The sequence below is a fragment of the Paramormyrops kingsleyae genome, chromosome 7 (assembly GCF_048594095.1).
Source record: "Paramormyrops kingsleyae isolate MSU_618 chromosome 7, PKINGS_0.4, whole genome shotgun sequence".
NCBI lineage: Eukaryota > Metazoa > Chordata > Actinopteri > Osteoglossiformes > Mormyridae > Paramormyrops > Paramormyrops kingsleyae.
The window spans coordinates 28,885,144-28,903,958 of record NC_132803.1 but is presented as its reverse complement, the minus strand read 5'-3'; the positions used below and the strand labels follow the sequence as shown (position 1 = coordinate 28,903,958).

Here is an 18,815-nt window from a genome sequence, read left to right as displayed (position 1 = left end):
TTTGCAAAGTTAAATGGGGGGGGGGGGGGGGTGTCTTAGGTTCACAGTTTCCTGTTATGTTGGTTTAGGTAACAAAGACAATCAAATGCCAAATTGGAAATGGTTGGAATTGCTATTGAAACTGTTGCCAACTAAAGGACTGGATTCCATTCTGGTAGGCAGGTTATACAGGATAGTCACACTGAGTTTCAGGTGTGAGGATGAGACTGGGAGATGCGTGTGAGGCTGGGATGGTCCCACTGCCGTGCAGTACAGTACTTTCCCACCATTATTTACATAAACTAGCTGAAAAAAAAATAAAAAATCAAATGTATGTGCAAGTTGTCATAAGCTGTCCTAAGTTGCATAGGTTGTAACTATTCTCTAAATCCACAGTTCGTCTAAAACTTTATATGACAGGTGCACAAGAAACAAAAAATAGAGCAAGATTTTCTGGGTTTTATTAATCTTTCGTATGCCACTGCGCTCCGTGTCGAGATGATGTCTTCTGATGCCTGCTTGCACTTATGACAAATTGTGTGCATTATGTTTAGGACACAGCTGCCATCCCTGTACACCACTGGATAACTGAAATGCTCCCACACTGCTGACCTGAATGTGCGTGGGTGCTCCGCCATCTCAGGATTATCATCCCGCTTTAGCTAATGAAACTAGCCTGGCTTTTACCGCAGGCGTGATCACTCGAGCATGATTGGATCAAAAGAGTCACGTGACACACAGGTGGAAGACAATAGGTGCAGTGTATATCCATCCATTTTCCAACCCGCTTATCCTTCTGGGTTCTGGAGCCTATCCCGGAAGTTACGGGTACGAGGCAGGGAGCAATCCAGGATGGAGGGCCAGCCAATCGCAGGGCACACTCACACACCATTCACACCTATGGGCAATTTAGCAACTCCAATTAGCCTCAGCATGACTTTGGACTATGGGGGGGAAACCATACCTGGAGGAAACCCCAAGATGACACGGGGAGAACATGCAAACTCCACACACATGTAACCCAGGTGGAGACTCGAACCCAGGTCCCAGAGGTCTGAGGCAACAGTGGTAACAATCGCACCACCTTGCTGCCCCTGGTGCAATGTATATTATTCTCAAAATATACAGTTTGCCCTAACCTTAAATAGAATAATTTTGTGATTTACATGTATTATAGTGTTGTAACTGTGAAAATGAAAACGAGTTTTGTAACATTAGCAACTTAATTGAGAGCTCACCAAGCTACACCTGCGGCATTGGGAGGGGATATCGCAGTTCTGTCTTCCGGAACTGAGCATAAGATCATGAACGTTTGTATCGCAGTTTCGGTCTTGGTTTCGTAACCGTTACACCATTAATAAAATACTTCACCATTAGCGATGTAAGAAACTGACTTGCATTACCTTGTAGGCTGAACCAACTGCAGTTCTCACAGTCCTTTTTCATTGTTTATGCTCATATATAAACCACACACGGCCATTTTTATCATCAGATACAAAACTATAAGAAAAATGTACTTAACAGGCCATACATTTTTGGGTGATTTTTCTGTTTCCATGACCGGCATTTAAGGTTTTGGAGCAGGGCTGGTTTTGGCTGTTTTCTATGTAACTCTTAAGGTTGGTTCATACGTCTCCGCATGGGTACTAGCGGAAAAGTCCGCACAAACGTTTACGACGCATCTGACATCACCGTCTCCGTGGACAAACGTCGCCGCGCTCCAAATCCGTGCCTGTGCGGCCGTGAACGTGCAGCTCTGAACAGCCTACAGACTATTTACAAGGTAATAAAAGCATTACATGCATGTAAATGCGTGTGCATGTGTGTGCAGACTTCTCGAAAATCTCACCACAAGTTGGCAACCTGGTGAGCTGGCTCAATTAGTAAAACAAAGAGAAACTGACACAAACCTCAATGGGTGGTATGTGTGCTGGGAATATAATAATAATAATAAAAATAAAATGATAATAATAATAATAATAATAATAATAATAATAATAGTTATAATAATAACGTACACGTGTGCAAAGTATGCGGCTTCACCAGAGAACCATGAACGTTTCCATGTCCACATATACAACTATGAACCACTCTTTACAGTGGTTAACTCAGTGAAGACAGCTAATGTATAGAAGAAAACATTGCCGTGAACCCTTTAAAGTGATGACTGTTTAAGCGACATCAGCAGGTGAAAGCGAGTTGATTTCACAGTAAATCCTGCTACGACATAATGTTACTATACCACTTTAAAACAAAGATTTACATTCAGAAGCCCATGTGTTGGACACTAATGACTTGTACCCACATAGACATCTAGATGCATTTACATTTCAATGGTGCTGCATCACTCTCTGGGATTCGAACCAACACCTTTTCAGGTTACAAGCTCACATCCTTCCAAGCTTCCCTGTACGGAACCAAATCAAAACCCATTACCATGGTGAGTAGCATATTTTGCATGATACCAGTGGATCTTTCAGTCAATGATATGGGTGGTCAGACTGAACAGCTTGGTGCCCAATAAATTTGATACCAACATCAATGGGTTAAGACGGCAGCATAGCCTTCTTTATCGACACACACCATGTACTAGACAATGTTTGGAGAAACCTGACAGGGGTAGAATCTACCAAAGGCTGTAACGGTACACATATTCATTGTGTACCCTTTGGTACATCAGTTTTGGTTCAGTGGGGACAATGAAACATGAATACATTTATTGACACAGGCGGAACCTAAATTCACAAGTACATGCTCAACACGGAAAATATTATGCTAATTGTAGCTGTGAGCTGGTAACAGCTAATGCCAGTTAGTCAGTCATAATCTGCGGTTTTGTAACATTTTGGTTTCCCACTAAATTACACCAGCACTGGAGAAAGTGTAGACAGGACTGAGGCTGTTATACCGAACTCTGATACGTTGCTGGAAACACATCCAACATGCTAACTTAACTGAGACAAAATCATCCAAGTATTTGTATGATTGGAGCAAGGCAGAAACCGCCTCTGCAAATTAGTTTCTCCTTGTTTTTCCTGCGGAACCAAAATCGCAGCGAATCTCGGACCCAAAACCACAGTTCGTTACAAACCATGAATTTTGTGTTTCACTGCACCCCCAAAATACACCTTCTAGGTTTGGGAGGTGTTACAGTATTCTGTGGTATTTTGGGTGTACCGTGCCATTATGTAATCTAGGTGACAGTATTTGGTGAAATTTACTGCCCCCTCCACCCCCCGCAAATCTTATCACCAAGACTTAACAATACAGGGATAACGTTGCTTTTGAAAGTACGGTCACAATACCACATACAGCGGCTTAAGATGGTTTGAAGGTAAGAAACATTAAATATCGGCCAAGCCCAATACCGTCAAGTCTCCTTGTTTCATTCCAGTTGCTAGCATCATTACCGTAACGTTAGAAAATCATCAGGAATTAAAGCGTTTTTGTTGATCGATCGGACACCACTGAGCACGTCAGAAATGCTTCGTGTGCACGATGCTGACTGGCGTTACCTTTAGTGTTGGCTGGTTGGAGGCTGGTCTAGCCATGGTTTTACGAGCCCGGTGTATAGTCACTGGCGGAGGGTCCTGGCTCGTGCCATTTTTAGTCTCTGACTCCGCCCGGCCGTCTGTGGCCACACCCATCCCCGCACCTCCATCAGTCTTTACGGATCCCACATTCCTGGCCCGTGCCGAGGACGGGGGCAGTGTTTTGGCGGCGTGTCCCACTAAAGCGCCACCTATGGGTGACCCACTAGTCCTGTGTGGGGTGCCCCCTTCTGGCTGCTGCTTGGCCAAAACGAAGCCGTTGCTACCAGTTACGGAGCCGTGGGGCGCCTCGTTTTCCGGTAGCCCGTTCTCGCTGATGCGCGCCCGCGGGCCGCACTCCGACTGCCTCCCCGCCTTGCTGTCCTGAGGGAGATGGGGCCCAGAGCTTTGGTGGCCCTTTCCAAGCTCCAGCCTTTCACAGATTCCGTTCACCTCCTTCTCGTTCTTGAGGGCATGTCCTTTCTTGTCCACTGCCACGTCATCGTTACCTGAAGAGTAAGAAAGAAAATAAATCATAGCTACCAAGAAATTCCTGCATTACTGAAGAGTCATACAACCTGCTGAATAAGGTATGGCGTGGGATGATGGGGGGATGGGTTTTGCCTCTTACTCACCCCCCTCTTTAATGCAGAGAGGTTCCTTCATCACATCAGTCTTCATGGAATCACCCCTCCCCAGGACGGCCTTGGCCAAACCTGAGGGCTGAGAGGAATGTGGAACGTCAACTTTTGAGATGGACATATTCTGAACCCCCCCCCCAATCTACTAGGGCACAGTCAGGGCCAGGAAGGCCAGGAGTTTCGGGAATGGAGGAAACAGGGGTTCAACTCAGTCACAAAAAAACAACCCAGACATAAAATGCATTGGATTCGTTTCCACATGGACGGCTGTGATCCTCTTCAGATCAGGGACGCATTACTTATTTCCACTGAGAATCACTACAATCAAAACACAAACCCATGTGGCCTACAATACGTCAAGCTTAAAAGCTCATGCAGAGTCTGAACATGTTGCTGAAACCTATAAATGATCTGGTCACCTGGTTTAAAAAGCTTTGAAATGCATAACAGCTCTGGATATACTCCTTGCTAGCAGAAACTACTACCGTTACAGCTCAGTTGGATGGGCCTTTTACCATATTCACTCTATGTCCTTCTTGTTTTCTACCAAAGGAGGGAGCTAGAGATACAGCTATTGGGCAAGTTATGAATTTCCTAATTCGTTGCAAAGGAATTTCTGCCAGTCTGACAGAGGTCTGTCTGGACATGGTATGCCGAGAGGGACAATGATTTGTCGTCAGGTGTCGAGCCACAGACTGCATTACAGGAACTTTCCGCAACAAAAGGAAGTTCGGGAAGATGAAGAGCTTCGGATTCCAGTTTGGGAAGAACAGGACAAACAAGTGTGTTCTCTCATGCTCTTATAAGTGTTTGTCATCCGGTAAGTCTAACAAATGGCTAAACAAGCCTATGATGATGGTAGGGATTTATAAGCAGGCATAAATGCAAGATGGTCACTCTCTCACACACACACACACACACTTTTGAAAAAGCCACATTTCCATTCCCCTGAAACAGGAGTCCAGCCTCAGGAGACGTCTGATAGAAACAAGCACAACAACTGAAAAGCAGAGGCCTTCGTATCAGATTAATCTTATCAGCATTCTTAGGCAGGGAAAGGAACAGAGCCCTAGCAAAGGCCTTCATTCCCCATCTCAGGCCTGCCGCTGCCAGATCGCTGGCCTTTTACAGAAAGCAAGAAAGCAAACTGACAGGAGTAAGGGAACACAAATGAAGCCAAACTCAAGGAAAGCCGGAGACCGAGACGAAGGTGCCATATTTGCCTGTATTTATAAGTTCTTGAGTTCCAGCAATGAATCGGCATTGAATAAGGACATTTTGATATAAGGATGACCACACTGCCGCATTCCCGGGTCACGAATGCAAGCCCCCCCCCCTCGGCCTTCTGGCTATGACACAGCTGTCTCTGGCGCTAAGAATGAACGCCACCCTTCGGCACAGCAGGAAAAAGGCCCCCCGAATGCAGCGAGGGCAGCAGGCTGCGGGGATGCGCCGGAAGACCGGGCTGCACCGTGTACACCTTGAAAGGTGTCCCAGCCGATGGTGTGCACAGCATTCGGATACTAATCCAACTGAACTACAGAGAAATTTTCCAGAATCAAAAAACAAACAATGGGGACCTTCCCTTCATTTCTATAGGAAAAAACCCAATCATGACACCCTTAACCCCCACCCAGCCCTAACCTTAACTATATGACTTAACTACAAGTCTTTTAGCATGTTTAGTTTTTTGATTGCAGTCGCACATTTTTATAAAATCGAGGTTATCCAATTTGAGACCTGAAAAATGTCCCCAAAAGAAAGAAAGTTTTACCACATCTTGGTCTCCAAATGTGATCTATGTAACCACCACACCCCCCACCCACACACCCACCCACACACATCAAGTCATCAACACATCAATCCTCCACTGGACTACTGCCCTACTCATGTAAAAGCAGGACATGCTTCAAGAAAACCAGACATGTTCTGCAATTCTCCTCATCTTCTGGAATTTACTATCAAAGCACCACATCAAAACACTGACGACCGTATAGCATTAATCTCACATGCGCTGTGCCTGTCAAAACGGTTGATCTTGAGACGAGAAAGACGGACAGAGAGGGAGGCGGGAGATTAGGAGGCAGCCACCAGGAGATTGGTCCTTACGGGCTGCCATCCGTCCCGGAAATGCCCGCTGCCACCTCAGGACTGCCCATGACTGTTAGCTTTGCCAATTCCTGCACCCACACATACCACGACCTTACCTGGCTGCCCTTGATGTCTCCTGGTGACACATAGTGGTACTAAATACTGCAAACTACAGCTCCACCCGCAGTACGAACAGGTTATGGCGTGAAAAAGTATAAAAAAAAACAAGCGTCTCGGGTCAGGAAATTAGCCGTATGAAATGAGTGACAATAGGGCCAGATCGTGAGCTGGTGACTACACTGTGCCTCTGTGGACACAGAGGTCCTGTCAGTACCTCCGTTTAGGTGGATTCAGACGCTAACAGTACCTTCATCTTAGAAAAGGGACATGGAAAGGGAGGGGCAAAAAAAAAAACAAAACAACATAACACGATATAGGAAGTCAAAACACAGAAGCGAAAAACAAAACCCACCACCAGTACACCAAGAATAGCTTTGGTAAGTGCGTACGCCAGTCTAGGGGTGCCATCAATAGCGCCATCTATAGCATCTGTTTGCAAATGGCTCCCATGACAAAAGCAGGCTTGCCAGACGGAGAAGCCGCTTCAGAGTAAAAGTCCCCCACCCCCACTCACAATAAAGAGTAGATGGCAGCTTGCGTGTCCTACATATTCCCAACAGTGGTGCTTAAATCCTATAGTTCTACACAAAATCACCGCCTCATGAGCACACGGACCAGTGTCGACCCTGTGCTACTCCACAGAGGAGGAACATGCATCGCAGCATGCGAAGACTGCCCCCACAGCGCCCCCTGGGTCATTAGGGGTGAAATTATATTAACCTCACCATTTAGCTTAAAGATGGTTTTTGTTGTCGGGCATTTCCTTGGAAACACCAGCCCCCCTAGGGATCTGCCATTCAGACCGGTGTCGCCCGTTCAGTTCCGTGACTCCGCTACATGCAGCCACAGCTGAAACTGGAAGATCACTGGTTACCGCTACCAGTTACAGCCTCCGCCAGCCCACAGATACCCTGCTGGTTAACTGGCTTCCCAGAGGTAATCCAGCCAGAACACCCTTCATTTTGACTCTGACTAGCTATTTATAAATGCACGCTCTTCACAACTGTTACATAATCCCCCACCCCCTTCAGAGATGAGAGACTGTTCCCAGTAGTGGCACCAGTTCTGGGGGGGTTTAAATAGCTAATGTACTGAAGAAACCTTGCATGTTGCGTTGACAAGGCCCAACACTTGACAAAATGCACACAGAAAAAAATAAAGGTTTTCAAATGATTTTTTTAAATGGCATAGTTATCTAGTAGCTGTACGTGATGTTGCACATGAATTCAAGAAAACTCAACTGGTTGGACAAAAAAAAATAAACCACTGGGGCTCTGACAACATTCTGGAGTAGTTATCTTTGCCGCTACAGACTAATGGATTCCAGGGTACAACATCCTTATTCAGTCCTAGACAAGACGTCCTATTCTGAAACTCTCAGGTCAGCCTGAAGGGGCTGAGCTTTTGGGATGCCAGTCTCATATGGGGGGGGGGGCAAGCCACCGCCGGCAGCTCACCGCACCCTTTCCGGCAACGCAGGGCACCAGCTCTGCGGGCAAACGCACAGGCATGCAGGGAGTGCCCTAACATCCACCATGGAAACATCTGGAATCGGAACACAAACACTTAAACAGCTAAGATCAGCTAGTCCGGCCAGCCGTGAGCAGGCTTATCCTTCAGAAGAGGGCAAACCTGGATTCAGTGTGGCTCCAAGGCCACAGACAACAGAAACATGGATCCCAGACAGCAGTTAGGCCTGGAAAACACTAAAAAGAAAAGCAACACAAAAGGAGGGAGTGCTCTCCAGCTGTAGTCCTGGGGACACGAACGTAAGCATGTCTTCTGTGTGCCCAAGCCCTCCCCCTAGAGGCAGCCGGCAGGAGCATGCTCAGTAGAGGGGAAGGGAGGCCATTTTGTGACCATTCACTAACACGCAGACAACATGCCGTTTCTTTTTTTCCCCCCACCAAATGTGGGGGAGGGGAATAAGGGTGGTGATGGGGTAGCTTAAAAACAGAGCTTATGCTAAGCTACCCTGATCAATTTAACCAAGCCAGACAGGGAGAAAACAGCAGCTGCCAATGTTCATTATAATAACTACTGAGTATAAAAAAAAAATAATACCCACAAGTACCTGCAAGGATCTAAACTTTTAATATTCAATTTTGAAAATCATACCATGTTCACTTCCCATGTGAACCTCAGCATCCAAGCAGATCCCAAATTTTATTCAGACTGTCAGCGGCTATGCTAGCTGTAAGCCTAGAGCTAAAGGAACCTTCTCATATCCAAACAATCCATTACAAGCTTATTTTGTGTCCCAGGGCACTGGATTCGCTATTTTAATATGTTTCCTGCGATTGTACCATTGGCACATTGGCTGCTATAGAGGCATACTGTTAAATTTACCTGTTTATGACCCGACATGTGAAGATGCAGAATGCCTGGTCTGTCAGCTGCAAACTTTCGCAATGGGGTTATGCCACAGGACTCTCGAGTGCAAATGAAAAGGTGTCTTATCCTTGTCCCCTTTCTGTACGGAGTCGAATGAGAAGAGAATAAGCACATCCATGTATGAAAATGTGTATGTGTGTGGGGGGGGTGGCCCTACACGAGCGAAATTGGTGTCAAATGCAAGTAAAATATCAATTTTAGTGCGAAGAGCCCAAAACCACCAGCAACAGTGAGGCACCCACAGACTGAACACCAAAGCTCAGCACAGCAGTGTTCAGAGCAGCAGAACACCACGAATAACCAGGCAGAGGAGGAGCCATCCAGCATCAACGCCCAGTCTATAGAATGCTGGTCATTTCTGCAAGTGTTTTCAAGAGGGTAACCCAATCACTTTTTTCCCCCCATTTTCTTATTCCACAGATTATAGGCTTTCGAATGCACCCTTAGTCTGATAAACTGAAATGAAGGTAAAATCCACAGCTAGCACAGAGAATGACTGTATACAGAGAAGCACTGTAACAAAGACTGCGGAGTTTGAGGCAGAACAGTTGAATAGTATCCAGAAGACAAAATATGTAAACAATCAACTCCGCAAAAAACAAACTCATCAGAAAAGGACTGATTAATAATAAAAAAGCAGCACAAGAAACTCTGTTATAGATGCCACAGATCCTTAAAATCTTTCATCCTATGCTGAAAATCCACTCCACATCCAGTCATTACTAAAAACCAGGAGTACATCCATCTAAAAAAAAAAAAAAAAAAAACAGGAAACAAAAAAACTAGGCACACTAACAATTTGCGGTAAGTCTACCAGGTTAAGGGTCCGTGCAAAGCACCTGTCCGTCATTGTCTCTCCCTCAAGGCCGAAAAGCGGATTCCAGTCATCAAGCTTTAGAAACGCCATTATTGCCACTGGCTGGCCAGAAAAAAACATTTATCCCTTTTACAGGCTACAAGCTACAGCCTCTTACCTCACGGGATACATCAAGACCCCTTAGATCTTACAGAGCGTTCAAAAGCGAGACCCGCCAACTGGACACTGAGCAATGCCCCCCCACATACTGCCCCCAGGAAGGTTTTAGTGTCCTGCTGAAGGATTCCTCCTTCCATTTCGCCAACCTGACCACCACACCTAGACTGCCGAATGACGCCAGAAACACCAAGAAAAGCACCGAAAGCTGTATGATTCCATCGAAGGCCCCTAAATGTAGCCGGGGCATCAAGCAAATAGCGGAATAAATGCTGTTTCTCACACTAAGGACATAACACATATCAGCAACTGACTCTCTCCTTCCAGGACACTTATGGCCTAAAAGGACTGCAGAATGTAAGAGAAACTGATAATTGCGTGATTTTTGTTCGATCCTCCATCAACATGGCTGGTAATTCCCTGCGGTATGGGTCCATGTTCTGATTCGATCACGCTCTTCAAGCTCTGTCCCGGGGCATTTGTTTGCCAGCTCTCATGATCTTCTTCCATTTCCTCGTGCCCTCCTAACTGTGGAGGACCTGGCAAGTCAGGGTTGAAGGACGACAGGGTAAGTAGGGGCCGCCTGGTATCCGCAGAGCCGGGGTTCTGAGGAAGGTGCTGCAAGTTTTGGTGGGAAAGCCAAGTTGAAGATGACGTGGTCTTGGCTTGAACCACATGGTGATGACATCTCCCCCTGAGCCATTGCTCATTACTCCTGGTCTTAACCCTAAAGCAGGGCCGAGGGTTAAACACATCAACCGAATGCAATACAACCCTAACTGGTACAGCTCCCCCCCATGGAAGCCACGGGAATAGCCATTTTTGCTGCAGTTTCTGACATCCTTGCTTTAATTAAAAATAAACAAAGGTCGAGTAGATCAGGAACCTCAGAAAAGCCCCCGGACGAGGCATCGGAGCCACCCCTAACATCCCCGGACCACCGGAACCACTGCCCCTACCTGGGTTCTCTTTGCAAAGGAAAAGAGGCCTTGATTAGGGGTGTTATGCTAAGACATCTGCACTAACCTGCAGTCTGGAGCCCAGAGACGGCTCGCAGAGCTATGATCAAAAAAAAAAACAAAAAAAGAACGCTCTAATTCAAACACCAGGAGTGGAAATGTCATTTAATGGATTAAACCTGAAAAGTGACAAATAAGAGATTATAAAGCAAAACACCAAAAAAATGAGTCAATACATCTCAAAGGAAGGAGACAGATGCTTCGAAAAGGTAAATCAGGCCTCTAGCCTTAAGTAAAATCGGTCTACTAGGCTCAGTCGTACCTTTCCCTTGATGGCTTCCATTGAAGAGAAAGGAGAGAAGGAGTCTCGAACAGATTGTTCCTCTTCCCTTCTCCTCCCCGCATGCACATTCACCCAGCTCCGGTCATGTGACCCACCGGCTCCCTCTGTTGGTTGCTTTCGCGCAGTTTCAGACCGAGCATGCTCAGTGAGTTCGAATTTCAGTGGCTGTTTTTTTTTCTCTCTCCCCCTCTCTCTCCCTCTGCCGCTGCTGCTCCGTGCTGGTGAATGCGAGCAGCCATTTCAGGACGAGCAAGGTATGAGGGGGGCCCTACGATGGAGGCCTCGATCTGCTGAGCTCAAGGACCAGTAGCCAAGGCTCCTTGAAGAGGAATCCTTCAGCTTCCATGTATCTCCCCAGAAGCTTTTAGCAAGACTGAGCCTAAGAGGAAACTGGCCTCCAGGAACTGAACCATTAGTGCTGCCAAGCCAAGCATGACGGACACGTTAAAAGAACACAAGACAAGAGCCTCAGAAAAAGCTCTAAGACTGATTACAGTACAAGCATCCCAACAAAAGATTGAGTTCTTCGTAGGTTACACTGGCTAATGAATTGCTTATTTTATGCTAGACAAAAAAAAACTGACATGCAGATTTGACTTAAAAAAAAAAAAAAAAAGACCGATTTATGTTGCACATTAGTGTCAGAAGTAATTATATTATTTTGCCATGAGCATTTTCAAAATTTTATACCCAAAGGGAAACATAGCTTGCAATTGGCAGAATGGGGGGGCATGTCTCACCAGCAGAGGGCGAGCTAAAGGAAAAGATGTCGTCTTGCGAAACAAAACCACTCATTGCAAGACAGTGAAATGCACTGCATACTTTTTTCAGACACTCCGAGGTGGTTTCTCCTCAAAAATATCCAGTTACAGAACAGATCCAAGTTATACCCTTACACATTTCGCTCTCATGCTTGACGAGAAAGAGGAAACCCACCCATTAGGCGGAAATCCCACTGACATCAGCGCTGATGTCACAGCTCAGCTGAAAGGTGTGTCAGGACCCCAAGCCTCTATCAGCACCGGGTATGTCCCCCCCTGATCCACCGGGATCTTTAGGTAAAGCTGTACCCAGATGCATGCAGCCCGACACTGAGAATGACCCTCCAATGTCCGTCATTGACATGTCTATGGAAAAAAAAACATGACAAATACCCACAGCCAACCAACCCTGCTTTCCTAGTCTCACACAAGTGCTTGCAAAACAAAGAAAATCATTTGCTACTCTCTACAAAACGAACGACTCCAACTAGCCAAAAGAAAACCTGACAGAGGTTTCACAAGCAGGCCTGCGCCAGACTCCTGAACTTTAACCCTCGACGAAGGTCCCGGCTGATGACTGCTATGCTATCAGTGAAAGTCCATGACCACCGCAAAAACTCCGGGTGGCACTGCGGCCATCCCTGGCTTTCCTCTCATATCCCATTTTCCACCCAAGGACACAGGTTTTGTGTGTGTCTGCGCAGGAGCACACACAGATGATGCTATGGGGTGCTTTGGGTACACTGCTACTTTGTAACAAGTCTTTAAAAGATCAAGATTGTGTTTAAAGACGCACTAAAGTCAGAGAACAGCGACCTCTGATTGGGGCGAAACATCAATGTCAGTTAAAATTAAACTGACTTGTGACACTTCTGCTAGGCCACTGGGAAACGGCCAGTCCGTATGGCCTTCTAAGACCATGGTTATCCCTCGCTGGTGTCCACGCCACAAAAAGCCCCCCCACACAGACTCCTGTGGCCCTCTGGGACACTCCCTGAAGCACGATCTTCCTAACCAGCCACTTGTGACAAGCAGTGAGCCCCCCCACACCCCCCAGACTACACCAGCACACGTATCACAGGGGTGACCATGCAGAGACTGACCATCGCCACCTAACACAAGGCCCCACCGTTTATAGGTCGTTCCCATCTTCGGCCATTACGCTCTACCTGTCCCCATCCTGCACATACACTGGCCATTCAATTTGTTCACTCTGCAATGCTATTTATTTGAGCCGCCACTACAGAATTTCATACTAACTGCTCTTTGCACTGTTACTGTTCATTGTCGTCTGTTAATGTTGAAATGTCATTTTACGGTCTGTGTGTCTTGAACTATTGTAAGTAGGGATGTCCCAATCCAATGAGTACCCCGATCCGATCCATTCAATATTTATATCTGCCGATCCAGAGTCCCGATCCGATCTTTTAATAAATATTTCAAAATACAGACACATACAGCAGGTGGTAGAGAAAGCCTTGTGATTTCACAGTATTCTTCATTATGGTGTTTCTGCAAGTACAGAATTAGATTTATTATATTAAATGACACTGCGTTGCTACTTCCTCTCAAAAGAATGGCATTGTAAACACTGTAGGTAGCCGTTGGGCTACTTTGAGTTTCCGGTTGAAAGAATTTCCACATGGCTGACATTGCAATAGTTTGTAGTTTCAAGGCACGAGCCCCAGGCTCAGTGCAGCGTGCGACAGAACCTTTCAATCCGTGCAACTGACATAAACTGGCTGGATGCGGGAAATTAAATAGGCGGGACGGTGGGTAGGCCGATATCGATCGATTAAAAAATGCCCGGATCGGGCCCGATTCCGATCTGGGCTCAGAAACTCACTGATAATAAACCTGCAGTTTCCTTCGGGGAAATACGCATGTTTGTTTCTATATATAAATTTCTAAAAATTGTCCCCATGTTTATGAAGGAAAATTTTAAAAAAAAAATTACATTTAACAAGGGTGTAGGTTTGGTTTCAGCATGGGTAGGGAGCAAATCTGCCCCCACCCCTGCACCCCCCCTAGCACACACAACGCCCACAATATCGATAGGGACACATCGCTACCGGCCACATCAAAAGCTACTCCCTTGGCATTTAAGCTTATCCTGTAGACTTCTGAGAAGTAACTTCCACGCTGATAGAACAGGCTTCATAGCTCCTACTTCAGTCTGCTGAGGCATCAATATTTTCCCGGTCAAGCGATAGCTGCTGTACAGCCCTACGATGATGATCTTTAATACAGATCTATTTAAGGGGTAAGAGATGCTATGTATCAGCAGGAAGAGGAGGCATGAATCTTAAGGTCTGGCACTGCAGCGCTAAGTGATATTTAGCTGCAGGACCATTTCCGTTTAGTAGCCAGCCTAGAGCCATAAGGCTATGTAAGTTAGCCTAGGAAAGACCAAAAACGGGCCTCAACAGAAAGCATGACAATATACATCTGAAGCAGAAGATTCAGGAGCATGCTCAGTAGGGATCCTTTCCGCCATTTTGGAGCAGCAGAGATCATCTGACAGAAGCTCTCTGAAAATAAGGCTTTTTTCTCTGTGTAATATATTCATTTTCTTTGTCAGCAAAGCCAGCATTGTTCTGCAGTACTTCTAAGCTCTCAATACCCCCCTTAACCTCGGTAACTACATACCCCTACCTCCTAGCCAAAAATAAATATAACCTTTCCAGTTTTCCCATCTGGAGAGAAATGAAGGCGCATTCAGCGCCGCGCGGCTCGTGTTCCTCGCAGGTCGGCCTGTTCGGCAGACTCGCCCGAGACGATCCCGTCAACATGGCGGTTTTGACCAATAATGTGCAGTTTTTGGGCCTTTGCAACCAAAAGACCATTTTTCAGAGGGAGCGGGGGCTGGCTTCTGGGAAAACCCTGTTGTTTTTAACCTCCTGTAACCCCCCCCCCCCCCAAAAAAAAAGCAGATAGGTGGTGTGTCCAAGCGACCTGTCATCGTGTGGCCGAGCTCATGTCTGCCTGCATCATGTTTGCACAGAGTAAAACCAGTTTTTTTTTTTTAAATTGGCAAAATAAATAAATTGGGGGGAAATTTTTTTTTAAAAACATCCTTTCTCCGCCCCACAAAACCCTTAATCCTGCAAGAACAGACACTCCTGAGAGCCCAAGAAGCGGTTCCTCCTTTTCCAGCATCACTAAGGGTGACTCACAGGGGGCCACTAATGAGTAGGTGCAAGGACTGCGCCCCCCCCAGACGGTAAACAGCAGCGGAGCCCCAGACCAGCACCAGCTACTCGGAGCAGCTCCACCGATACTCCAAGCAAGGACAGGCTTTGATGATTTAACCCAACATGCTCTGCAAATACACAGGAAGATACGTAATCCAAAGTCCTTGTACTTTAGCCTAAAATGGCCTCTCAAGGGTTCTACGAGCACATCTGATTTCACTGCTGTGCTCCTGCGTTGCATGCTTGGTCATCATTCTCCACCCACGGAGATCATCTGCGTACAACCAGCCTTTGGAACCGGTTCTAGCCTCCCCGCTAATAAAAGGAGGGCTGGGTTCCACTTTGAGAGCCTAATGATGCAGGAACTCAGCAGGTGTTCGGGTCAGTACCTTCCAGCACCAAAACTACAGGACCGCACCTATCCGCCCCCCCCCAGCATGGAATGGGCACGCAGATGTTGTTCTGGTCCACTTTCCTAAAGGCCTTCAAATTGTCTCCCAGTCCCCGATGTGCTGCGTGAACCCCGAATCACCCTCGAACCAACAACTGAATGCAGAAGCTCCTCTACCGGGGGCGGGAAGCGTATGGGAGCACAGAAAATGGCGGTAACGTCGGCCTCATCAACCATCACAGACAAAGCAAACGTTTGGGAGCACAGAAAATGGCGGTAATGTCAGCCTCACCAAGTATCACGGACTAAGCAAGCAAGTGAAGACGAATGCCAAGCTGCACTGCAAGGCAGACACCGAAAACTAGACAGAAAAGGATATTATTAATTCTGGCCAAGCTCTAAAGAAAAAAGCATAAAGTCAAATAAAGACACGTTCCTTCCAGCATCCAGACAATGCCAGAATGATTCCGTGGAATTCTGTTAATGGGGGGATGGATAGATGTGAGTGAGTGAGAGTGAGAGAAAGAGAGAGAGAGAGAGAGAGAGATTTACATCCAGCTTCCAACACATGCACAGCCCCAACTCCGGTTACATGATCAATCTAGTAGATTCGCTGACATAGGCTGCACTGGGCATGCTCAGTAGGCTGCTCTGCTGTTCCCGATTGAAGAGCAAGAGGGAGGAAGTTTGCAGCCATTTCATGAGAAGGGATCCTGGACTGAACAATGGGAATGTCGACCGGAGCTGAATATTCTCAGATTTATATGGCAAACCGGGTTCTTTTAAAAATGAAAGTTCCTGAAAGCAGCCTGGCGTAGTCCCTCTACTGCTGTTCGCTCTCTTATTTCAACCGAAGTCAGACAGAGTGAACAAACTATATTTAGAAAATGTGATCAAACTGCTTTTCTTTGTAGTATATTGAACTTCCACCAATTATTTTGCACAAAAAATAAAACTCAGGCTGGGGAAGGAGCTGGAGAGCAACAAATGACAGTTTAGGTTTAGGGGACTCGAGGAACACGTGTATACATTACACTGACGAGAGCAAAGAATTACACTGTCCTCACGCTCAATGACGTTCATCCAGAAAATGAGGTCAGTTCTTGGATACCGTGAGGAGAAGACAGAGAGGAACAAAACAACTCAATCACAGACCTACAATCGAGTTCTGAAGAAAAGCCTGACAAGACCTGGATTAATGACCAAAGCCAGACAGGAAATCGAGACGGGGGGGGGGGGGGGGAGTGGGGGTGGGTAATCTAACAGACAGCAATTAAACCATGGTCTGTTCAAAGAGAGTCATGTGTTATATATCACATTGCATTAGAGATACCGGGGCAGTCGACATTGCTTCTCGCACATCACATTTCAGCCATGCGAATATGAAGGCCTGCATAAATCAGAAGGACGATGTGCTCGTTCCACGAAATCTGGAATGAAACCTCATTCCAAGCTATTTCTGACTGGGAAAGAACCACTGCCACAAAAATGTTCTTAATCTACGCTGCACCAGATGAATTTCATAGTAATATTAGCCAGCTGCAGAAGGGGACCTCCTCACGGAGAGATGCTGAGACCACATCATGTACGCGATTAACAGCGACACCTGTCCACAAGACTCACCAAGGATTTACAGGGAGCAACAATAGATAAGAATCAATTATATTGTTTTCAGAGTCGGACTGCGGTAGCAGCCAGTGATTATGGTCCCTTTTTGCACCCCTCCTGCCGCCTTCACCAACACACCGATCCCAAACCCTCAGGAGGGTATGTGGTTTAGTCCCACAAGGAAAACACTCATAAAAGACTACAGGGTCGAGACACACAAATTACCATTTCAATTCAATAACGATGGGAATTCTGAGACAGAGCTTACGACCAACACCTCAGGTAACACTCCCACACATAAAACAGGACTATTTCCCCAGTGCTTGGCCTTAATTTCACCCCATTGGTTTGCAAGGTACTAAATTAATTAAAGGACATGCAATTTCATATGAATGCCATAGACTAATCTTTAAATCAGGGTTGCAACAGAGCGCCCTGATAAGGCCAGTACCCTTGGACACAGGAATTTTAAGTATTTTAAGGCGGCCAGTGGCAGAAACACGCAAGGCCAGAGAATCAGGAACAGCGGCACCTCAAGGTATGAAAACTTCACGGCAAAAATTAAGCATCCATTTCCTATAACTGCTCAAGCAGGACATGGCTGCTGCGAGCCTTTCAGGGGAAGCGAGGCAGGCTGCCACGGTGCCAGGCTGCCAGGCTGCCAGTCCGTCACGGGGCACACGCTGACACGGGAACACGGGAAGACACGTCAACTTAGCTGCATGTTTTTGGAAGAAACCAGAATCCAGTGGACAGCACGCCGACTGCAAACAGGATGGAGGGGGAGGAAATTAAACTGGATACGTAACTCTCCAGGTGTGAGGCTACAGTGCTACTGACTGAACCACCGATGCATGTCATTACTGAAGGACACGTATGTTTTCATTCATGCAGAAGGTTTCCTGTGGCGTCCCGCAGTTGGACACACCGCAAGAATCACAGAACTAGCTAATTATCATTACTAGTTACAGCTACTGACTAGCTTTGAGGTTAGCGGCAGCATCCTTCAGCGTCTATGTTAGTCCTCTGCCTAATTTCATCATTCTTTATTTAGGATTGGTCTTTAGTCATAGAGATGCACTTCTGTTTTGCGGTACAGACCAACACTCATTTTATAGCCTAGCTGGAGCAGAACGTTGATACAGGGCCCTGGTATTTCGGGGCAGATGGGGGAGATTGTGCCGAGTCGCGTCAGAGCCAGCGGCACGCCGTCATATCAGCGAGCAAAGTCCGCTTGCGGTTAAGCTTTTAAACAAACTCATGAGCGAGACATGAAACCACAGCGAACGACAGCTCTACGCGGAGCAAAGGCCTCCCGCGAGGGACGACGGCTGGGGGACGCGGAGACGGCAGGACGGGGCCCCGCCGACCGCAGGGTAGCGGCATGTGGAGTGACAGTCAGGATGCGGCTGCTGTCATCGGGAGGTGGGCGTCTATGTGCAGACACTCCGCTGCAGACCGCCAACATGCAAAACGCAAACACTCTGCAGCAACGATTAGATAATACAGGCCTGGACACCCGACTTCCTGTGAAGGGCCAAATCTGAGCTTCGCCATGTCAGCAGGGGCCAATTTTGAATGATTATTGTCATGCCTTGTGAAAAAAAGAATCTGTTGTACTTTTTGGGGCTGTCGTAGTCGACGTAGTACATGACATTGACAGTGGAAAAACCACAGCAGCAGTAGCACTATGCAGAAGCGCCTGAAGAGAAAACAGACATGGAGCCCCAAAAAAGGCAAAACCACCATGCTGTCTATTTATGTTTATTAAATTACCATTAGTACGGAGAGCTCGGAATATCTTGTGTCCTTGTTGCTGCTAAATATACTC

The 18,815-nt window shown here is 46.7% G+C and overlaps 1 protein-coding gene across 7 annotated transcripts in view; it reads right to left on the bottom strand.

Annotated features, from left to right (window-relative positions):
• Window positions 1-18,815, bottom strand: part of ehmt1b (euchromatic histone-lysine N-methyltransferase 1b) — a 38,831-nt gene that overhangs the window by 15,721 nt on the left and 4,295 nt on the right. For 5 of the 7 annotated variants that reach the window (XM_023831474.1, XM_023831479.1, XM_023831476.1 and 2 more), the window contains exons 2-3: window positions 4,145-4,232; window positions 3,495-4,018 (exon numbers count right to left, since the gene is read on the bottom strand). In XM_023831474.1, coding sequence (XP_023687242.1) covers window positions 3,495-4,018; window positions 4,145-4,232 — 612 coding nt within the window. Of the gene's footprint in view, window positions 1-3,494; window positions 4,019-4,144; window positions 4,233-7,086; window positions 7,436-11,009; window positions 11,146-18,815 lie in introns of those variants that run through there. The other 2 variants (XM_023831475.2, XM_072714730.1) reach the window with 2 other exon arrangements.